This window comes from Chenopodium album, chromosome 8, assembly GCF_948465745.1.
Source record: "Chenopodium album chromosome 8, dcCheAlbu1.1, whole genome shotgun sequence".
Classification (NCBI taxonomy): Eukaryota; Viridiplantae; Streptophyta; class Magnoliopsida; order Caryophyllales; family Amaranthaceae; genus Chenopodium; species Chenopodium album.
The window spans coordinates 74,574,377-74,598,878 of NC_137841.1; the positions used below are offsets into that span (position 1 = coordinate 74,574,377).

The following is a 24,502-nucleotide window of genomic DNA, read 5'->3' on the forward strand; positions in this document are numbered from 1 at the left end:
TGATTGTTGCAGTAGGCGTGATGGGTGGAGTAGTTAGTATTTGGATTTGACTGCATCTTGTTGATTATAACTAGTCATAATATATAGAGAAAACTTGCAATAATGCTTCATGAGAATAGACTGAAGCTGTGAAGCATCTTGATTGTACACTCAAATGAATCCCGTGTTGCATGTTATGGTCATCTTACCTGTTTAAGAATTAGACTCAGACTGGTCAATATCTTCATTTCCAAATAAAGTTTGTTAGGATGTGATTTAGACTTGAAGATGCTATCTTCGGCTCAGTCAACAAAATTTTTTTCAAGATCATTGTTGGACTACATAACACAGATAACATCCAATATTTCAGCACTTTACCTGTTTTATTGGTTCAGTTCAGAATCTAAACATTTTTGTATGTTTAAACTGGTGTCCAATTGCAGTTTTATACCTTTTAGTCGCAATCTTAAATAACTTTACCAGTCAAAATACGGCTTGCATCTAAAGTAAACGAATGAAAGTCTCGATAAAAAAACACACAAAGGGATCCCTGATATCGCGGTCTGTAGCACAGGCTGGATCAGATTTTCTTCCCAACCCCAAAGTAAACGAACTCCAGATTTTGCTTATCAAAGTGGGAACTAATTCATTGTAACTCGATAAATTACACTAGAAAAAAAGTGTTAGGTTGGTTTTTAGGTAGATCGACTGATCAACAAATCACTATACCAGGGACAATGGTAAGCAACCTCCTCGAAGAAGGAAAAATTAGTTCCTAGTCTTCAGCAACTCAGTTTTTTAATTGTTTGTAAACCATCCCCTGTAATTCTAAATCGATCTAAGAACAAACAACTGAATAGCTGAAGTGTAAGAAGCTTTAGATTCAAGTTTCAATAGTGTATGATCATTACTGAAGCTTAACACTGTACAATTACAATATTACTTGCACAACAGAGGTACCAAAAGCCAAGATCAATAAGTCATAATGCTCAGGAGTTGTACAAAAAGATATCCAGTGGCTCTAGACTGGAATCCTCACAAACCGGCAATGGTACTACTGTACTACAAATATGCCATTATTATGTTACCCTGATAATTAATCTATCTTATGGTAAATTTAAACCGAGAACAATTGTTACTATTATTATTCACATTGCAGAGCCTTTCCCGTTAGCTTTTGGTACAGGGAGGATCTAGAGGGTAACATGTATCTTCACCCCCGGTGCTCCATAAGAAATTTGCATACTTTGATGCATGAAAGGAGTTGTCGGGTTCAGCCGCCATAGCCTGTTGGAATCTCTCTTCAGCTTCCCATAGATCATGTTTCACCACCCACAAGAAATTTGCATACTGTGTTATTACCTCTCCATCAGTTGGATCCAATTGTATTGCACGCTTATAGCACTCCTCAGCCCTGAAGTATTAACAAACAAAGTATATAAATACAAGAACAAAAGATCTTATTAATCTCCTATTGTTCAAACAACATGGTGATGCCACCAATTCGTCGCTTCAATTAAGCAATCACATGCTTCATTACTGAGTTAGGTAAAACAAGAAATAATACAGCTTGATATTTTCAAGCTGCCATGAACTCTGCTATGAGACAAAATCAATTACAAAATAAAGAGTACCAGTCAAGGACCACTTAGCACTTGTATGCTTAGATAGTTAGATATCTATTGACTTATCGTCTAGGATCTACCATTTCTATCCTACACCCGAGTGTACCTAGAACCAACATATAATAAATCAAGAGCAAACTATCTAACTTTAACCAAAGACAAACAATTTCCATTTTCGTAATTGCAAAAACAGGTGGCTTAAGAAACTAATCTATTTCAAGCATTTCCCATTGTATGATTAAATTATAAATTTTCTCAAACTAAATCAAACAATAATTAAGATGAAAAATTATACCTGTCATAATCCCGGGAAACAAGGCAGAGAAACTGAGCATAATTAGAGAGCAAAAGGGTATTGTTAGGATCCTGAAATAACCCCATTTGGTAATGAAGATCAGTCCTATAATACTCCTCGTAATTATCCGCTTCGATCTCAACTCCTATTGGTGAAATGAATTGGAACTTGTTATCGTCATAAACATCATCTTCTTTAACACCATTTTCTTTTACATCATCTTTAAGATAATCTTGATCAATTACAAATCCTAACACTTCATTCTTCACATAACCTCCAATCTCATTAGCTTCTTCCACTATATTATTCCACAAACTATTTTCTTTCTCCTCCAATTTTTCCAATTCCACTACCCCTGATTTTGCAAATTCCAATTGCCCAAGTGCCCAATTTCCATCATTCTGCTTAAAAATCTTCTGGGTATTTTCAAAAGGAAGCAAAGTTTCAATAGAGAATGAGGCAAAATTCGAGGTAAGAAGCATAATCTCCAGCATTAAATCAGGGGTTTTAGAAAAAACTTCCCTAAATAACCAAATAAGTGAAGATGTCATCTCCCTTTGAATCTTGCTAACAACCCCATCATCTAATTCTTCATCTAAAACCAATCCCCTGCTTTTCAAAGCCTGGGTTTGAACCTCTTTGATTATATACAAAGTCGAACAACACAAATTATTAATGGGGTTATCCTTCATATGTTCTTCGAGATCCCCAATTTCTCTCTCCTCCTCTAATCGCAGCAATTTCTGCTTCATTTTCAGCACTTTCAGAGAAAGAGGGAGCTCAATGCTGCTCGCTCTTCGAGCAATGCAATCCCGAATCACGGCCTCTCTCGCGGGCCAAACTGGCGGGTCGGGTCGAATACCCAAAGAAGAAGGTTCTAGAACATCCACCTGTAAATCCGAGTGTCGAAACGACGATGTCGTAGTGGTGGATGAAGAGCGTTGAAAGGTGGGGAAATTGAGTTTCTTGTTGTGGGTGTGATTGTCGTGGTGATAATGATGAGGAAAATCATGACCGTCGAAGCTAGCGCTGACGGATCTACGAAGAAGGCTAAGGTCCGTAGATTTGGAGCGCGAAAGGGTGGCGCTGGTTAGCACGGTGGCGGAAGGAGAACGATGAAGGCGGAGTTTGGTGGTGGGAAACAAGGAAGATTGCGATGCATTGTGAGGAGGAGATGGAGGAGAAAGAGGAGGGGTTGATTGAGCAATGTTCACCCTCATTTTTTTTTTTAGAAGAGAAAATATGAAAATGAGAATGAGAATGAAAATGAAAAAGATTATTGGATTGAGATTTGAGAAAAGAGATTCAAAGGATTGTTATTTTTATTGAGAAAGTGTGAGAAAAAGAAGGGGATTATATGTAGGTGTTTAAAGATGGAAAAAAATAGAAAGGATGAATTGACCAAAGAGGAGATATTCAAAGGTTGTGAGTTGTGTGATCTCTCTTTGATAAGGTGTGTATATTACTATATTGGTTGGAATTGGGGAACTATTGTAATTCCTTTTTTTTAGGGGTCCTAATGTGGCAATACAATACAAATACAACTTGTAGTTGTAATTTACTAAGTCGGTATTTTATTTAAGCTTGGTAGGGTTTGCAACTTTGCATTGGCATTGAGCAAACCTTGTCGAGAAGATTCTTATAAACTGATAATTCAACTATGCCACTTATGCATATATTTTAATTTAGTAATATCATTAAATTAAGCTCTTTTATAATTATAGAGTGTATCTCTCTTATTTTTATTAAAAATTGTTTTGTTGTTGTTATATATTTGTCGATGCACAATTTTAACCTTTTAATGTGTAATGTGTTATTGTCGATTTTTAACAAGAGTATGAATTATGTAAATGATGTCAAAGTTCAATACATTATTATTAAAATAAGGAAAAGAAGTAAGAATTGTTCTCTTTCTCTCATAACATAATATTCTTTTATCTGGCTCTAATGGGTTGTAAACATAAAGATGTTTTCACTATATAATTAATTAGTTTGAGTATTTTTGTATAGTAGTCCGTATTAGTTAACATAACAGTATAACTCCATAGAAAATGACCAAAATAAAATAAAATGTTTTTTTTCTATTAAAGTATTTATGTACCTAACTTTCTTGTATAGCTTGAGTTTGTTAATGTAAGAATATTTTGGTACACATATGAATATATGTTTGGAAAGTCAATAAGATATTTTGGTCACTTAATGATGAACACTCATCTCACTCGCAAATACACACTTGTAAAATTTTTAAAATGTTGGGCATGTTAAGGTAATTACTCCATTTTAAGCTACTAGTCAATTTTCTATTTTTGTCCCAAATTAATGTCTCAATCTTCAACCTCATTAGAGTAAATTATGGATTTTCTCAAGTTACTCGTACTTTTTTTTAGCATGCATATTAAACGTTAAATCATAATTTAATCCCAACAATTGTATGAATAATATTATCTCAATGACAATTTCAGAATATTAAATAAACTCCTTAAAATAACAAGTAATATTGTAAAGTTTATGAGTAAATGGAATACTCCTAGTACACTTCTCATGAGACCAACCTAATCAAATACGTAGTACTCTAGAATAGATTTTCTTGTTTATCCTTTTTTTTTTTTTAATGTATTAATTTGATTTTTACATTATTCATTTGTTATGTTTAACTTTTTTTATTTTTTCTATTATAAAATAAATAGTACTCCGTACTACTCCGTATTATATGACATATCAATTCTACTACTATAACCGAGTACTCTGTATAATTTTATGACAACCAAACAAACACTTTAATAGTAACAGTACACGTACTTGACTAGTCGTACCACTATGGAAGAGACAAGCAAGATTTAGAGAGTATGGGCAAGGGATGTGGGTAGTTCTGACATGTCTTAAAATGGAAGAGACTCTCGATGAATAAGGATCTAGCTTAGAGAATTCATTATTTCATTAAATTACTCACTTAACGATATAATAGGACTAATTTTGGAAATTTCAAAACATAATTTAGAATGTAATTTGTTGACTCAGCAATAAAAAGGACGGGTGGTGGGACATGGATACACACAACTCGCTGCTCGTGCCCGGCTGCCCGGTTGCCTTGCTTTTTAGCTCGTGATTAGTTTCCGTACTATACTTTTTTTTCCTCCATACAAAAAATATCTATGCTACGTGTACACTATTTTTGTGATGTCACCTGAGTTTTTGCTCACTTTCACACATAAGATTGTAAACGTGCTTTTTCATTATTTAAAAATAAATAGTAAAAAAATATTATGCAGTATTAAGAGCATTTATAGCACTTCAGTCCTTTGTATTTTTAACCATTCCATTTTGAGTTTAAATCTCTTTATATGTATAGATTTTGAACAATATTTATGTTTGTACACTGGAATAATTATGTATGTAGTTATTTGTAAAATCGTCTTTATGTCTATTTTTTTTTTTAAAATATCGATTTTGTATTTTCGTTGGTTAAAATTTTATATTATCAAACATTTCTATTTGTTAGAACACTAAAAATTTATCGAGTAATAATCCTATCTCATATTATTTGTAATATTTAAACTACAAATTCTCTCTTAGAAAAAATATGGTCAAATTGAGGAAGTAAAATAAAGTGGAGCATCCTTCCTTAGGCTCAACTTTTCAATCCATGTGAGTATGTGACTTTTGGTGAATGAAAATTTAGTAGCCTTTTGACTATAGACTTTCTTGGGTGAAATATCTTTTTGATGTTATCATATTAACTCAGCTTGTTGTTTATAGATAGCTATCTTATTATTGGATGGAAAATTTATCATATTCATACACTCTTCTTAAAGTATTGTAATTATATAGACATGTGAAATTTTATTAAATAGCAAGGTATATATACTTTGAAATATCAAATTTATATTTGTTACCGTACTTGTTACAAATTTAATACTGTGGATAAAGTTATATGTTGAGAATCATGAAAATCTAGATAATAGAGCAATTACAATAGAAGGGGAAAGTACGTATGAAATTATTTTAGTAGTTTTTATAAGATCTGGTAACAAACATCAATATAGTTTGCATGCAATCAATTACACATAACATAACTAATAACTGGTTTTTAAAATTTGGAGCTTACTAACCCTTTTCAAATAAAAAACATGAAGGGAAAACAGCAAGCAAATGTTTGCAATTTTAGAGAAGCAAAGACAAAGGCCAAGGCCCAAGGGAGATTCTGTTATGTTAGAAATGTTAGTGGGCCTAATTCAAACTACTACGGTCATATTTATATTTAATTTCCATCTCATAAAGTTTTATGATATGGACTCGAAAATTCCTTTCCAATGATTTAGTGAATTAAGATAAGAGCCATCTATTACGAATTTAAAGGCCTTAAAAGTCCCATATAATGTTGTACACTGTCATTGGTTTATGCTAGTTCTATTTTCACGGTTTTCAATGCATAAATTCAACAATTTTAAATGGGGCAAGTATCATTCTTGTTAGCTCATTGCCTCATTGAGGGGTTCCTTCCTCATTTTTTCGCCTTATTTTAAGGGTTTTAAGAGTGAAAATGGTTATCGAGTTTTGAAAGATGTTTACTGGAATCTATATACTATATGAAACAATGAATCTATACGGATGATATTCATGATATGAATATACTAATGCTTTAATGACTTTGTTCATTACATTAATTGATGGTTTATACATCCTCCGTTTCTTTTTAGTTGACATGTTTCTTTAGTCACGTTTGTCAATGCACTTATTCAATCATTAATGTCATTAACTATCGATAAGCAAAAATTATAAAAAGTTGATATTTTGAAAGTATATAACGTGACGAATCTAACAAGATCCCACATGACTATATTTTTCATTACGTATAAAGCACAAAACATGGTCAAAGAAAGGTGTGTGAATAGTGCTAAAGTCAAAACGTGTCAACTAAATAAAAACGGAGGTAGTATATATTAGTATCTAATTCGCAGAGTAAAACAATTTTTAAAAATCTTCAAAATACAAGCTACCAAAGCAAAATTATTAGAATAAGTACAGATTAGGGAGACAAAATGATTATTTTAATGGTATTGATGATTAGAATTGAACATGATCAAGTCCATGTGGAAATGGGAAATTCCTATATAACTTCGAATCCAGCCCAAAATAATTTATATATAGCCCAAACTTATATAGTAGTCCAAGACTGTAACATTTCAACCCTGATTCAGGTTCGCTTATAATAACCCAACTAAAGATGCACATTCCAAATTTATGTCAAAACTCAAAAGTTCTGTAAAAGTAGTTGTTAGATTAGTAAAAGTACATAAAGTGAGAATTTCACCTTCAAAATGCTACCCTTAAATCTACTTTATACTTCGTATTTGTTTAGCGTTATCAATTCATCCGTTGGCTAAAAGCGGATGGAATTCGATGTCAAATGCTAAAGTATTAGCTATTAACTTTAAAACTTAACCAATTAAATTAGTTGGCATCCATATCAATTACTTCAATTAATTTTCGACTTTAATTTACTAGTCGAAATTTGTGCTATAAAGTTATAGCCTCGGTTCTTTGCTCCAAAAAAAAGTAATCAATTCAATAATACTAACATGGAGTAACCCCAAGAAGTTAAAACATATGCTCAAAGTGAAAAATATATTCTTATTCGTATGTATAAGCTAAAGTTATACGGTGGGTTCGAATGTGCTAAGGTGATAAACGTTTTAGATAAGATTATGCTTTGGAAAAGCAGTGTGCAAACTACAATCTACCATATTCTTCCCCTTTTTTCCTTTTTTTTTTTTTTTTTTTTTTTTTGGGTTAGGGCCTTTCATGATTAAATAGGTTAGCTATGGTCCTCCTTTCCCCATCCTCCTTTAATATGGGAAAAGTACATATAATTGGTTTTTCTTTTTAAAAGATGGTGTTATCCTTTTACACGTTTGATCTATTACACTTTCTTTGTTAGCAATAATAGATTACTTTCTATATTTAGTAAGTTAAATTATACAATAAGCTCTACAATATACATTAAGTATACTTTTATAAGAACTTAAATTATTTATAGCATTGACAAGACAAAAAAGTAATGTTTATATGGTAAAAGATAGACTACTACAATAATGTTGTACGAGTATATATATAGTAGTAAGGGTCTGTTTTGATTGATTAAACTGAACTTATTGGAGTTGAACTGAACTGAAAATAAGTTGAAGAGAACAGATCCTAAGTTAAATGTGGTTCATTGGTCATGTCATCATGTGACATACGAGATACGAATTACTCCGTATTGTGTAAAGGCAAACGGAGTACAAATAATGGTTTGTTAAAAGGATAATGCTTAGTAACGTGATTAAAAATCCGTAATTCCATAAACATCTGTGGCTTGGTGAATGGTGACTTGGTTTCTTTCCGTAAAGCTACAGCAAACATGCATGATTTTATCCAGCTTTCCACTTTAATTGTGTTTGTTTGTTTAGCTTCCGCAATTCAATGCTTTTTCCTTTTTATCATAGGAATGGAATCACGTTTGAGTAATACCATAAGAAAAATTACCAAAGATGACTTCATTAGACCTATAAAGAGAATATTCACCACAATAAGCTTAATCTTGGTCATTATTATTGCTTGATTATGTTTACAAGACATTTAATCTTGTAAACATATAATAGTTAGCTATTTATATGGTGGGACAAAATTAAAGAATTAGGAGGAAGAAACTTGACTAGAGGAAAATAGGGAATTGACAAAGAAGAAATCTTTATTTTCAAGATACTTCTATAAAAGGGAAAATCAATTAAATCATACTGTGCATGAAAGCTATAACTCCTCCTCTAATCCATTATGCTTTAATTGTTCACTATCCAATTATCCATACATGCTTCAAAAGATCAAATTCTTGGTGTTTGGTTTTTTAAAAATCAATTTAAGTAGTCAAAAGCCAGATTAGATAGTACAATACTACAATTTGTTCCATCTTAACTTTTTTTTTTTTTTTTTTTGACAAGGGTTCCATCTTAACTTCTTCCTTATTGACTTAAAATCTAAGAAAATATTATCTCCGGTAAATATTACATGTAACTTTGGACTATTATTTATGAGATATAAAATATTCCAAAATTGCACATAACAATAAAAAATTGACCACACACCTACGAAATTTCATGAGCATACCTAAATTTAGAACAACTCATAGACTGTCTCTCATACGGTATAAACAGTAGACTTGACATAAATACATGGGCATAAAAAATGCTGTGATGAAATTAGGTGCAATGCATGAGTAATGTGGGGGGCCGTACCAAACAATACATACATCCATCCATCTATCTACATAACATGCATGAGTCTAATAAAGTAACATGATTGATTTCAAAAAAAAAAAAAAAAAAAAAAAAAAAAAAAAAAAAAAAAAAAACTTTTAAAGTAAGCACATTTAATTTATACTTGTATATTTTCTGGCTCTATCTACTTAATTAGCATGATTCATGGCATCTTAAGCATATCCTCTACATAAACTCTTCTTCGTCATCATCTTTTTCATCTTCAAATCTCAACTACTTAACATAAAGAGTATAACATAAAAGATAAACATACATTTTCCAGTTGGCAACCTCTACCAAATTTACATTATGCTTTAGAAAATTCAATAGCCATCATTTTAACAACTAACCACCACTATATATCTTCAAATGCCGACAATACGCATCTTCTTATGAATTTTCGTTTTTTTGAAACGTTTTTGTAAGAAATGTCCTGGAAAATGCTATCTTTTTGTATACATTTTACTTAGCTAAGTTTTCGTTTGTTGACTATAAACCCATCAACAAGCAAAATGGAAAGTACTTTTAATATTCATGGTTTGTGTTGAAAAACAATGCAATTTAAGCTAAAGGATAACGATTAGTCTTTAAAAGTCAATAGTCTTATATATGTACATCATCCTTCCATCTCTTGGAAGCATCTAAACTACAGGAGCGTGCAAGTTGTAATATACATCAGCATGTGAGAAACGTATATATACACCATTATTTTAAATACTCTTTAAACTATCTCGTAGTGTTAATTAATACGGAGTAATTTCAACTTTCATCTCTTGGAAAAATCTTGACTATACAAGCATGCACGTTATAACATACAGTGTACCCATCTGTACATAAGCAATCATGTATACTACGTCGCTATTCTAAATACTTACATTGTTATTTCTACTTTATAAAAATTTTAAATTATCCGACAAATTATTGTATTAGTTATAATTTCTGACTTCTTTATAAAATCTCCAAATTATCCAACACTAACCTGGGAATTTTATTTACAAATCTCCAATTATCCGACAATCTTTAATCTAAATAACTCTATTTTCACACTATTGATTTAGCAATTTAGGATTTGTTTGAAATGTTTTTTGGATTTTTTTGAAATGTTGATTTGAATGGATACTTCTAATAGTAGTCACCCCACAAAGTATAGCTGTGTCCAACAAAGAACGAGTAAAAAGATTGAAGAATATCATTTAAAGTTGTAACAAAAAATCATGGTACACTCATCTAATACACGATTTTACTGATACAACTTGTATATTTTTTAAAGAAAAAAATTAATCCAAAAAAATTAACCTAATAATAATATACACAAAACCAATATTCCACTAATGACCCCGTATATCACATTCAACATCAATAGTAATTTAAAGTACCCACGTCTCACCGACAACTCCACCACCACCACTTTCCGTCCCACGTTCTCCCATTACAACCCTCAATGCTTAGCCGTCCGATTTCTCCGATTATCCAAACCATTACCGTTACCAAGTGTTTGATCGTGCTCCCAAAAATCCCCAATAAAAGTTTTAGCCCCATCTAAGCTAGGATAATAAGTTGGTTCTAGAAAGATCTGACTCAACAAATCGGACGACTCAGAACCACCCACGACAGCGAAATTAGCCTTGGCTTCTAAACTCCCCATCATAATCATCAATAACTGTTTATACCTAAAGAAGAACCCTTTCACACCTGATTCCACCCCTTGAAATGCTTGCAACAGATGAATCTTCTCGAACCTTCTCTTCTCTCTGTATAACTCCATTGCCGATTCTTGTATCACCGGCCCTCCCATGGGGTCCACCTCCACTTCTAGAATCTCCGGTACCTTGTGTCGCAAGTCTTTGCTTAGCTTTGTTATCTCGATTAACCCCTTTGATCGGAAACAAAAGGTTTCAGAATCCGACGTCGTTTTCATCTTCAATTGCGTTTTTAATTGCAGGAAATCGTCGGGATCCATTAGTAGGTGAAGACTCTCGATTTGTTCTAGAAGCTTCCAGATTCTTTCTAGAATCCAACAATCGTCTGTTGCTTTGTTGAATTCCTCTTTGCTGATCCTCTCTCCTACTCGGACGATCAGCTTCTTCGCTGCGAAAACCCATGACTCGAAAATCTGGTGAATCGTGAATAATATCTGGTTTTCTGGGTTTGGGATATGATCCAACGCACCCTTCTTAAGCGCGTGCAGTTCACACGGTCGGCAAACAGCGTCGTAATCCAAATTGGGCTTTCCGTCCAAGTTGGGCTCGCCCAGGCCCAAAGTATACGCGCATCTTCTCATAGCCGACTCAATCGCGTAATATATTCTGGAAGAAATCTCCTCCGATTTCTGCCACGTGGCTAAACGCGGTAACAGACTTGCTTCGCTACTACGGCAGACCACCGTAATATTGTGTTCATTATCTGCTAATTTCCAAACTTCAGCGGAACTTCCAGTTTGTGGGACCACCTCACCAAACGATGAACTCAAATCAACGATCGGCGCTGCGCCACGTGTCTCATCGTCTTCACATAATACAGAGATTAACTCGACTTGATCCCTTGCTAACGACTCTAATCTCCGGTTCCATTCACGGTGGTTCAAATACGGTCTGTTGTCGTTTAACACGAGTGAAATGAACCGGAATGTGATTTCTAATGCTTGTAAAGCGGGTCGAATAATGGACTCGTTTTCCCAACCCGGAAATTCGACGGAACTCCATAACAGATGGAGTTCCGGTAAGCGGAGATAGCTTTCGTAGGCTAAACAAGATGATTCCGACGCCGGAGATAATTCTCCGGCGGGGAATGGAACCGGAGAAATGAGGGAGTTTGACGTGGTTCGTTTAGGGGTGAGTTTGGGGGATTTTTTGGTGAGATTTGGGGTTGATTGTACCATTTTAGTTTTACAATCGAAATCAACCATTTTTTGTTATTGTTGTTTGAAAATTGAGTTTTTAGAGAGAGAAAGAGGATAGAGGAGAGAGAAAGATGAGTTTGGATAAGATAGATTTTTGTTGTTGTAGGGTTTGTCTCTGAGAAAGGAAGAAGAGGGAGGAAGGAGGTATATATAGGTGGAGCTGTGAAGAATGGGACCGAGTTTTAAAGCCGTGTGGAAAGGGCTGGCGTACAAGGGCGAAATCGTGTACCCAAGGAGGAAAAAAATAAATGAAAAAGTGAAAAAGGAAATGGATTTTCAATTATTTAATTTTTGGCGGTTTGAGATTCTGGATAGATTACTATGGAGTATTTTAAATTTGAATTTAAATTTAAAATACCTGTATTTGCATTATCCATATTTACCCCGTAGTTTTTTTAAAAGAATTCATTAAGAACACTCACATCAGTGAGCATTTTTTTTGCTCATGACCAAAAATGGTAAGCAAATTTGTTAAAAATAATTCCCCATCAATCAACATATTGAAAAATGCTCATGAGCATTTTTTATTTTGCTCATCCTATGAGCAAATTTGAGGATGAATAGTAATTACATGGGGCCCAGCAACTCTCCAATTTCCCTGTCAGCTTCTTCCTCTAATTAGCAAATATTACCGTTTAAGGTAATTAATTTAAAACGGCTATTTTGAACGATTTATAGTTATAAAAAAAAAAAAAAAAAAAAAAAAAAAAAAAAAAAAAAAAAAATCATCAATAGTTATAATTTTTTTTCTCTCTGCAAATAGAGATCCATTTTGACATATTTTGGTATAATTTCAAAAATCACAAAAACACTCTATATTATTCTTACTCCCATTTCTAGTGAGATTTATAATTTATAATTGTTTAGCGATTAAAATTCAATATTATTAATTAATATTTAATAATTGTATTAAGTTAAATAATAGTATAATTGTAATTAGTAGCACTAAACTTTATTTAACCAAAACATAATTAATAATAATTGGTGATGTGTAAGAGAGAGAAATGTTGGTGGGGTATATGAAAAAGTAGGAGAGAGATTGATTAGCAATTTTTTTTTTTTGCTCACTAATGGGATAAAATTTGCACACAAAAAATTCTCATTTAATTTATACTTGTATATTTTCTGGCTCTATCTACTTAATTAGCATGATTCATGGCATCTTAAGCATATCCTCTACATAAACTCTTCTTCGTCATCATCTTTTTCATCTTCAAATCTCAACTACTTAACATAAAGAGTATAACATAAAAGATAAACATACATTTTCCAGTTGGCAACCTCTACCAAATTTACATTATGCTTTAGAAAATTCAATAGCCATCATTTTAACAACTAACCACCACTATATATCTTCAAATGCCGACAATACGCATCTTCTTATGAATTTTCGTTTTTTTGAAACGTTTTTGTAAGAAATGTCCTGGAAAATGCTATCTTTTTGTATACATTTTACTTAGCTAAGTTTTCGTTTGTTGACTATAAACCCATCAACAAGCAAAATGGAAAGTACTTTTAATATTCATGGTTTGTGTTGAAAAACAATGCAATTTAAGCTAAAGGATAACGATTAGTCTTTAAAAGTCAATAGTCTTATATATGTACATCATCCTTCCATCTCTTGGAAGCATCTAAACTACAGGAGCGTGCAAGTTGTAATATACATCAGCATGTGAGAAACGTATATATACACCATTATTTTAAATACTCTTTAAACTATCTCGTAGTGTTAATTAATACGGAGTAATTTCAACTTTCATCTCTTGGAAAAATCTTGACTATACAAGCATGCACGTTATAACATACAGTGTACCCATCTGTACATAAGCAATCATGTATACTACGTCGCTATTCTAAATACTTACATTGTTATTTCTACTTTATAAAAATTTTAAATTATCCGACAAATTATTGTATTAGTTATAATTTCTGACTTCTTTATAAAATCTCCAAATTATCCAACACTAACCTGGGAATTTTATTTACAAATCTCCAATTATCCGACAATCTTTAATCTAAATAACTCTATTTTCACACTATTGATTTAGCAATTTAGGATTTGTTTGAAATGTTTTTTGGATTTTTTTGAAATGTTGATTTGAATGGATACTTCTAATAGTAGTCACCCCACAAAGTATAGCTGTGTCCAACAAAGAACGAGTAAAAAGATTGAAGAATATCATTTAAAGTTGTAACAAAAAATCATGGTACACTCATCTAATACACGATTTTACTGATACAACTTGTATATTTTTTAAAGAAAAAAATTAATCCAAAAAAATTAACCTAATAATAATATACACAAAACCAATATTCCACTAATGACCCCGTATATCACATTCAACATCAATAGTAATTTAAAGTACCCACGTCTCACCGACAACTCCACCACCACCACTTTCCGTCCCACGTTCTCCCATTACAACCCTCAATGCTTAGCCGTCCGATTTCTCCGATTATCCAAACCATTACCGTTACCAAGTGTTTGATCGTGCTCCCAAAAATCCCCAATAAAAGTTTTAGCCCCATCTAAGCTAGGATAATAAGTTGGTTCTAGAAAGATCTGACTCAACAAATCGGACGACTCAGAACCACCCACGACAGCGAAATTAGCCTTGGCTTCTAAACTCCCCATCATAATCATCAATAACTGTTTATACCTAAAGAAGAACCCTTTCACACCTGATTCCACCCCTTGAAATGCTTGCAACAGATGAATCTTCTCGAACCTTCTCTTCTCTCTGTATAACTCCATTGCCGATTCTTGTATCACCGGCCCTCCCATGGGGTCCACCTCCACTTCTAGAATCTCCGGTACCTTGTGTCGCAAGTCTTTGCTTAGCTTTGTTATCTCGATTAACCCCTTTGATCGGAAACAAAAGGTTTCAGAATCCGACGTCGTTTTCATCTTCAATTGCGTTTTTAATTGCAGGAAATCGTCGGGATCCATTAGTAGGTGAAGACTCTCGATTTGTTCTAGAAGCTTCCAGATTCTTTCTAGAATCCAACAATCGTCTGTTGCTTTGTTGAATTCCTCTTTGCTGATCCTCTCTCCTACTCGGACGATCAGCTTCTTCGCTGCGAAAACCCATGACTCGAAAATCTGGTGAATCGTGAATAATATCTGGTTTTCTGGGTTTGGGATATGATCCAACGCACCCTTCTTAAGCGCGTGCAGTTCACACGGTCGGCAAACAGCGTCGTAATCCAAATTGGGCTTTCCGTCCAAGTTGGGCTCGCCCAGGCCCAAAGTATACGCGCATCTTCTCATAGCCGACTCAATCGCGTAATATATTCTGGAAGAAATCTCCTCCGATTTCTGCCACGTGGCTAAACGCGGTAACAGACTTGCTTCGCTACTACGGCAGACCACCGTAATATTGTGTTCATTATCTGCTAATTTCCAAACTTCAGCGGAACTTCCAGTTTGTGGGACCACCTCACCAAACGATGAACTCAAATCAACGATCGGCGCTGCGCCACGTGTCTCATCGTCTTCACATAATACAGAGATTAACTCGACTTGATCCCTTGCTAACGACTCTAATCTCCGGTTCCATTCACGGTGGTTCAAATACGGTCTGTTGTCGTTTAACACGAGTGAAATGAACCGGAATGTGATTTCTAATGCTTGTAAAGCGGGTCGAATAATGGACTCGTTTTCCCAACCCGGAAATTCGACGGAACTCCATAACAGATGGAGTTCCGGTAAGCGGAGATAGCTTTCGTAGGCTAAACAAGATGATTCCGACGCCGGAGATAATTCTCCGGCGGGGAATGGAACCGGAGAAATGAGGGAGTTTGACGTGGTTCGTTTAGGGGTGAGTTTGGGGGATTTTTTGGTGAGATTTGGGGTTGATTGTACCATTTTAGTTTTACAATCGAAATCAACCATTTTTTGTTATTGTTGTTTGAAAATTGAGTTTTTAGAGAGAGAAAGAGGATAGAGGAGAGAGAAAGATGAGTTTGGATAAGATAGATTTTTGTTGTTGTAGGGTTTGTCTCTGAGAAAGGAAGAAGAGGGAGGAAGGAGGTATATATAGGTGGAGCTGTGAAGAATGGGACCGAGTTTTAAAGCCGTGTGGAAAGGGCTGGCGTACAAGGGCGAAATCGTGTACCCAAGGAGGAAAAAAATAAATGAAAAAGTGAAAAAGGAAATGGATTTTCAATTATTTAATTTTTGGCGGTTTGAGATTCTGGATAGATTACTATGGAGTATTTTAAATTTGAATTTAAATTTAAAATACCTGTATTTGCATTATCCATATTTACCCCGTAGTTTTTTTAAAAGAATTCATTAAGAACACTCACATCAGTGAGCATTTTTTTTGCTCATGACCAAAAATGGTAAGCAAATTTGTTAAAAATAATTCCCCATCAATCAACATATTGAAAAATGCTCATGAGCATTTTTTATTTTGCTCATCCTATGAGCAAATTTGAGGATGAATAGTAATTACATGGGGCCCAGCAACTCTCCAATTTCCCTGTCAGCTTCTTCCTCTAATTAGCAAATATTACCGTTTAAGGTAATTAATTTAAAACGGCTATTTTGAACGATTTATAGTTATAAAAAAAAAAAAAAAAAAAAAAAAAAAAAAAAAAAAAAAAAAAATCATCAATAGTTATAATTTTTTTTCTCTCTGCAAATAGAGATCCATTTTGACATATTTTGGTATAATTTCAAAAATCACAAAAACACTCTATATTATTCTTACTCCCATTTCTAGTGAGATTTATAATTTATAATTGTTTAGCGATTAAAATTCAATATTATTAATTAATATTTAATAATTGTATTAAGTTAAATAATAGTATAATTGTAATTAGTAGCACTAAACTTTATTTAACCAAAACATAATTAATAATAATTGGTGATGTGTAAGAGAGAGAAATGTTGGTGGGGTATATGAAAAAGTAGGAGAGAGATTGATTAGCAATTTTTTTTTTTTGCTCACTAATGGGATAAAATTTGCACACAAAAAATTCTCATGGTTGGCAAAAGAGAGAAAGTGGCTAGAGAGAGAATGAGCAAATTTTTTTTTGCTCACTAGTGTGACTGTGTGAGTGCTCTAATAGGGTAATTTTAGTCGATTAATCAAAAATTATTTAAGGTTCGTTTGGTAATATTGTGCTTTTCTTTTATGAAAGAGGGTATAATACCGCCATCTAAAATGATTAAAATCGCCAACATTTAATGTGAATGGACAATCATGCCCTTAATACTTCATTACTATCTTCGCTCTTGCCACCAATCAGTCAATCACTAACACCTTGACACCACTATCCTAATTGACGACTATCACCACCACCACACTGACCGGTGACGACCACCACTATCACCATCCTGACCGGCGATGACCATCACCACCACCCAGACCGGCGACCCACCGCCTCACCCTACAAAAATCCGAATTCTTAATCAAAATCGAGATTTTTAAATCAAAACCATCGAGTACAAATCAAAACTCATAATTCCAAATCCGATCCCATAGTATAATCGATTGATTTTTTGCTGAAACCATTGAGTTCTTGAGGAAATTCCATTCTTGATCTTGCAAAACCTTAATCAAATTGGGGGTAAAATCTAGGGTTTTGAAAATCAAAGATTTCTTGCAAATGGAGGGTAATTAAAACAAAGAGATAAAGAAGGGAGAGGGTCAGGTTTTCGATGGTTTTGGGAAAAATTCGTCCCGACACCCACAAATTTCGCTACGAAAACTACTCCAAACACCTGAAAACCCAAAAATCGGCTGTGGGGTAGGGGTTTTCGATGGTTTTGAGTTTTTGACTTTTGAGCAAGGGTTTGGGGGAGGATGGATGGGTTTTCGATCTGGTTTCGCGTGGGTGGGGGTTTCTGGATTCAAGGTTCGGGTTTTAGGTGGTTGGGTGTCGTGTGTCTGGGTTTTGACTAGGTGGTGGCTAGTGGGGTGGGGTTCCTTGCTGGTGTAGGTAGGTAGTGGGCGTAGGTCTGGCCGGAAATGGAGCCATTCTCATGGAGCTGAGGTGTGGAAGGGAGGAAGAAGATGAAGAGGAAGGGAAAAAATGGAGGAAGATTTTATTTTTATTTTTATTTTTATTTTAACTTTTTTAAAATCAAAAATATTTTTTGAACATGTGACTTATTATTATAGCTAAGTGACCTATTTGACCTAATAGAATAGAACACCCCCTAAAGCTTCGATTATTGTAGAATAATCAAAAGGTTGGATTAATAATAATAATAAAAAAAAAAAAAAAAATAGCTTAAAGGTTAGATTATTAAAATCAAATTTTCCTATAAAAAATGTAATGATTCTTTTTAAAAAAAATTAATGAAATGATAATTTTATACGTAGCCCTTAGTTAGGGTGATGTAAGTACTCCGTACTATTAAATATACTTTCTAAAATTGAATTGAGTTGAAAATTTATGGATAAATCACACGTTGATCGATAGAATTAAGGTTAATTTATCCTCAATATGATTATAAACTTTTTGAACAAAAAATACGGAGTAATTGATACGAGTACTCATTTATACACAAATAATAATTGTATAATACGGAGTAATAAAACTACTTCATATTAAATAAATTATGAAACACACGAGACTAATCTACTGGTATTAATCATATAATTTAATTTAGGAACCTAATGCTTTATAATGGCGGGTACATACATACGGATATCTTAAATTAATAATTACAACAAATCCAGCCAAATAACAAGCTTTTTACAATAAATATAGCGTTTAGATGCGAATAAAGCAAACACAAAAAAAATAAACGTGGAAACGAAGGAAGCATCGTGGAAAATTGGTTATCGCATCAGTGGTGGAGCCTTATCTTATAAATGGATAGAATTAAAGGAATGTTTAAGCTACTCTTGGACTTTGGTCATACACTAATACCTTACAGTCGTACCCATGCATTTTATTCTCGTCAATTTTTATACACATTCTTTTTCCTCTCTTTAGACTAGACTACTGAAAACTATTATTAATGAACTAATTAGAATTAGATATACGAAGTATTATTTTACCTGTTCCAAATTATTCATATTGCTTATGTTATACTGTCTATCTCAAATTACTTTCAAATTTCAATAATTTTAATTTATAAGGATGTTTCATCTTTAAAATAACCAGTAATATACTTAATTTTCATTGGTCGGTTTTTAATTTATTTTTTAATTGGTCAAACTTATTTAGAAATGATTTTCGATAATATATAATTTTTTTTTATGGAAAGCTAGAGAGTATATGAGTATTAATCAGAAGATAAATTGTTCATAAGTACATACTCGCAACTTTGGAATATTTTATATCTCACAAATAATATCCAAAGTTGCGAGTAATTTGGACCGGAGGTAGTATTTTGTTTGGTGATGATCTATCCATACTTCCTCCACTCCTAAAGGTACTACTCTAGATCAATTATGTCTAATACTTATTATCATGTATGTTTGAAAGCACACGATACAATTAATTTGGGATAGAGGGTGTATCAAATACGGAGTATATTGGTATAAAAATACTTGGGGGGGGGGGGGGGGGGGTTGAGTGGTTGGCTTAAAAGTTACATGGTGAGCAGAAACATATTGGTGTGAAAGGCAATATAACAAAGACATGTGAAATAGGTGGGTGTTATCCATTGGCTGTAAAGAGAGGGGAGAGTGACAGGCAGTAGTTGAAATAATAAAATTAGAAAAACAAAAACAAGGGGTTGGGTTGGGTTGGGTGTTAGTTAGTTGATCTAGTAATGGATAATCCTCGGATGCTTTCTTGCAGCATGGCTTTGAATGGGTCCAGCTGGAATGTGCTCCCAACTCACCCTATTCCATGTACATTTCGCTATTTGTCGGCTCACGTCTATACTTTTTTATTGGACTACTTTTAGATTTCAACAATAATATTCCGTATTATTTGTATAATCCATTCATTTTATAATAATTGCTACAGTAGAGTTGACACAAATTATAATTACTGGGATATATTTTATTGTTAATAGAAGAGAAAAATAATAATAATAATAATAATAATAATAATAATAATAATAAAAAAAAAGTAGTTTAAATGGGGTTGATAGGTAAGAGAAATAATAAAATAGATGTAAGCCCTTACTAAATAAGAAAAAGGAAAATTATTGCGATTATTATAAAATATAAGTAGGAATTAAAATTGTTCCAGTATAGATTAGAGAATTTGTGTTTATGCACATATATATCTTTAGGGTTAATTTGAGTAAATCCGCTCTAATGATAAAGTTTTTTTTTTTTTTTTTGAAATATGTCCAATCTAAAGATCTTACAATGCTACATACGGACAATCCATCTTTACTATAGCTTGATTCTCTGATCATTTCATTGTGGAATTAGCTCTCAAATTTGCATAATCTTCTTACTTATTTGCAATATGTATATGGAATATTTCCTCCTAGCGCCTACCCCCTCGTCTAAATAATTAGTCATATTAGATTAATGGGGTATAATTCATGTAAAAATGTATAGTCTTTTCTTAAGGTAAAATTTCTAAGTTTTATTAAAGTAATTAATTAATATTGGTAATATAAGCAAGTTGCAAGTTTTATACCTACACGTCCTGTATTTGGAAGGAATAATACAATGACCCAATGAGTGAAGGATTGTTGATGGGCGCAATATGGACCCCATGATGTTAATGAAAGCCATCGAAAACAAATAATTTGAATTCAATTGGTTAAAGTTTTGCATATGTATTCGGATTGAAATCAGTGATCAAATCTTAAAATACCCTTATTGTTTGTTCCACAAAGAAAATGTTATGATATACTTTAAATAACAAGATACATTTATTAATTTAAATACATAGTATAATTATAAATATTGAAAGCAATGTCATGCAGATAATCCTGGAAGTATAGTACCCATTTCTAGGCATTCTAGCTAAAATATTACACCATAATTAAGGCTGCATGAAATTAAGTAACATTCCCCCTTATAAAGAGGGACGACATGCTTCTAGTCTGTAATTGATTAAGGGAATTTCTTTTATAACTATACTCCGACACTCCGTATATAGTGTACGTAACTTTCCCATCAAATTATCCAAAAAAAGTTTGTAATTAAAATATACTTGCAAGTTGCAACTAAAATATTGAAGTTTATTATCATCTTTATCATAACCTTAATTTCTTAAGATTATATGTCATCACTTAGCATCTAAAGACAACAATAGAAGATTGCATCAAATCTTGGATGATTTTATTGAATTACAATAGATCCATATTCCTTCACCTACTGATTCATTTTTTCTTTCTTTTAATTTTTACTTAGGGCACAATCCATGCAAGAAATGCGATAAAGCTATATGAAATCGATCAATACCTCAAGAGTCAAGAGTCGTGATTTGTTTCTAACCTTTTTAGTTTACAGTATATTTGATCAAGTCTATACTGGCTATGGGCTGATGGATTTACTTTAAGCAGACTTGGAAATTTTTTTTCTTCTTCTTTGTAGCACACTTCGTCTTACCATCGTCAATGGTTAAATAAAGAATTTTACGATTAGGTTTGAAAACATACAACACTATCAATGTGAAATCAAAACTATTATATTTTATACAAATAGTTTTTTAAACACTCTCTAATTTTAATTAAGTACTATCAGACCTCGTAACTCTATTTAATTATCATACGAGTGCTTTTTATATAGGTATAACCTAATATTTCTTTTATAATGAAAAGAAGAAAGACAATCTAATTGAAGGATCTTATAGATTTACTTAAGATTTTGTTAAATTTGAGGGGAAACATAGGTTAAATTGTATTTTTAAAAAATAGCTAGCTAGGGATAAACCGCACAATGAAAGTATTGTCGAATTCCCGGCAAAACGTATTGTCGAATTCCCACCAAAAATAGTTAGCTTCCACAAAAGGGTTGGTCTCATAATACTGTATTTTTCCTATTTCGTTAGCACTCCGCGTTTACCGCCATTTACATTTCGATGCTATTTGGTATACGTGTCATTTTATGAAGGGTCCCTCCTTTGCTAACTTTTTGCCAACTAATCACGCCGGACAAGTGACAACCAAGCAATTAATTATAGCTTTTTTTTTAAAAAAAATAATTTTATTGTATAATTTTTATTTATTTTTATTTTTTAGTTTCATTCATCTACCATGCCGGCTCCCTACCCCAAAAAATAAAAAACCAAAAATTCGGCTTTATCTATAAACTACACATGTACAATATCCAAGTCATTATAATACTCGTTACATATTCAAATTTTGATGAGTTAGAAATATAATGAGTAGATAATATATATCATATCAATAACAAATTGAATGATTGCATAAAACATGCATGACTTTAATTTAGTCTTGAGGGTTTGAATAGACACGGGATGACACGAAAATGTTCCAATCCAATACGATTTCATTACGAGCCCGTCACATGTAACACGAGAGGCACACAAAGGACATGGGTCATGCATGGACAATATTGTAAAAATTAGACTTAAACATAAATCCAAAACAAATTTAACGGGTTGACCTTCTAATTTTTAACTAATTAAAAAAAATGAAAATTATTAAGGGATCGAGAGCATGCTGGCAATTAGGCATGACACAACCACAAAAGGTAGACTGTTCATGAGCTATGTTTATAAAAGATCGGATCCACATGAGTACGTATCACACAGTATACATATTTGCTAGATTGTTTTAGACATGACCTACTTGAGCATGAGACACATATTGACATAACATGACTCGGTCCACCTCTAAATCTATGAAAGAATACTTCACACTGGTATCCGGTAATTGGTAAAGAAAGCAAATTCTCTTAAACACAAACTTCTTATAAACATCATGTAAATTTTCGGAAATATACTCTAAAATCTACGTAGAAAATACAAATACACCAACCTTAATATTTTGACAATTCTACACCCTATATTTGTTGACATGTGGCATGCCTTATCACTTGCTCCCCTATAAGGAGATAGCACATTCATCATCAGCTGCTTGTCTCACCATTGGTTAGCAGAAATGGTGGTGAGTAAAAACCGCTAAGATGAAGCCACGTGGAGTTACCGTTGAACCTAACGGTTAGATTGACTTACACGGCTGGAGAAGACAAAGATAAAGTTAGTCCAGCTAACTCAAGAAAGCGGCCGTAGTAAATTGCTCATAATCCACATAATAATGTGATGAGGTGGCATATAATTTTGTTACTTTATGATAATTTAATTGCATATTATATGGTCAGGTTTTGGTTGCTTAGCATGTATAGTGGACGTGGGAGTAATGTTTGAAATAGACTCTTACCAAATCCTGTACGTTCTCCTAGCACCATAGAATGTGACTAAGCTAACCTTTAAGGTAAGCACTAAATTAATATGTACCTTTCTTGTTAATACAACCTCACATATTTATTGTTTGTTTTGTTTTTATTAAAACGACACTCGTGTTGTTTTAGTTCATCTTTAATTACATAATCTATTGAAAATTATAACTTTAGATCACGATATGTTTGTAGTTGACAAATTAGAGAGGAAATAGAATAGAATGGCTTGTATTGCTCGATTATTATTCATTAATAGGTAGCGTATTTATATACAAAATTTAGGCTCATAAGATAGGAAACAATATTTCTAAAAGATATACATCAAATATATATTCAAAATAATATCTTAAAATAAAATAAACCTAAATACGGAGTATATTATTCCCCTTAATGATATCTACGGAAAATATATCACACATATATTTTCTAATATCTCATATCTCTAATAGTAGTCTATTTATGTTTCGTCAAAAAAAAAAAAAAAAAAAAAAAAAAAACAGTAGTCTATTTCTGATAGAGAAGAGAACTTCATACAAAATTTAGTCTTGTAAATTTAATTACAATGAAATAAAAACCAATATTTAGGGATATATGAAGTATCAATAAATAAATAAAATTGCTTCAATAAATAAATAAATAAATAAAGTAATCAGTATTCTTATTAGAATAACAATTGTGTTGATTATCACATGAGGAGTACATTTAGACTCATAATTAAATTAACTAATCATGATCATATTTTTGTTTAAAAACTTTTTATGTTGGGGAATGATAATCCTACAAGTATATTTGCTAATAAGATAAGATGGGGTTTTGCAAGAAAAATCCCGTGGTGTTTGGAATGAAGGAATGGGAGTTTGAGAATTAAAAGGTGGGAATGAGATTGAGAATTAATTAATGAGAATACCTGAAAATATAAGCGGGAGATACTCCGCAGTGCAAGATCTACTCGACGATCGTAGTTTTTATGAAATAAAATTCTATTTGGTTCAATATCTTATGTATTTGTTAACGTCGAATCTCTATTGTAGATGTCGTATGACTTTTAATTAATGAATATTTTTGCTATTAAAAAAAAAAACATGAAAATATATTAATACCTTGTT

The 24,502-nt window shown here is 32.7% G+C and overlaps 3 protein-coding genes across 3 annotated transcripts; all 3 read right to left on the minus strand.

The window, feature by feature from the left end:
• Positions 1–834: 834 nt before the first annotated feature.
• LOC145642395 (uncharacterized) lies at positions 835–3,261 on the minus strand. Its single transcript, XM_081693563.1, has 2 exons — positions 1,900–3,261; positions 835–1,393 (listed from the first exon to the last, which is right to left on the minus strand). The coding sequence occupies exons 1-2, from the start codon at positions 3,117–3,119 to the stop codon at positions 1,150–1,152; spliced, it is 1,464 nt and encodes a 487-aa protein (XP_081549689.1). The 5' UTR covers positions 3,120–3,261; the 3' UTR covers positions 835–1,149.
• A 7,099-nt stretch (positions 3,262–10,360) lies between these two features.
• On the minus strand, positions 10,361–12,218 carry LOC145642396 (nematode resistance protein-like HSPRO2). Its single transcript, XM_081693564.1, has one exon. The coding sequence runs from the start codon at positions 12,094–12,096 to the stop codon at positions 10,630–10,632; it is 1,467 nt and encodes a 488-aa protein (XP_081549690.1). The 5' UTR covers positions 12,097–12,218; the 3' UTR covers positions 10,361–10,629.
• A 2,031-nt stretch (positions 12,219–14,249) lies between these two features.
• Positions 14,250–16,107, minus strand: LOC145642397 (nematode resistance protein-like HSPRO2). The gene has a single exon (XM_081693565.1). It carries the CDS (start codon positions 15,983–15,985, stop codon positions 14,519–14,521), a length of 1,467 nt encoding a protein of 488 aa, XP_081549691.1. The 5' UTR covers positions 15,986–16,107; the 3' UTR covers positions 14,250–14,518.
• Between the last annotated feature and the right edge of the window lie 8,395 nt (positions 16,108–24,502).

Excerpts from the sequence above, each read along its gene's own strand:
- LOC145642397 (XM_081693565.1), bottom strand. The coding sequence starts at position 15,985 with ATGGTTGATTTCGATTGTAAAACTAAAATGGTACAATCAACCCCAAAT.
- LOC145642395 (XM_081693563.1), bottom strand. The coding sequence starts at position 3,119 with ATGAGGGTGAACATTGCTCAATCAACCCCTCCTCTTTCTCCTCCATCT. Across the intron at positions 1,394-1,899 it reads GTTTCCCGGGATTATGACAG|GGCTGAGGAGTGCTATAAGC; the intron begins GTATAATTTTTC and ends TTAATACTTCAG.
- LOC145642396 (XM_081693564.1), bottom strand. The coding sequence starts at position 12,096 with ATGGTTGATTTCGATTGTAAAACTAAAATGGTACAATCAACCCCAAAT.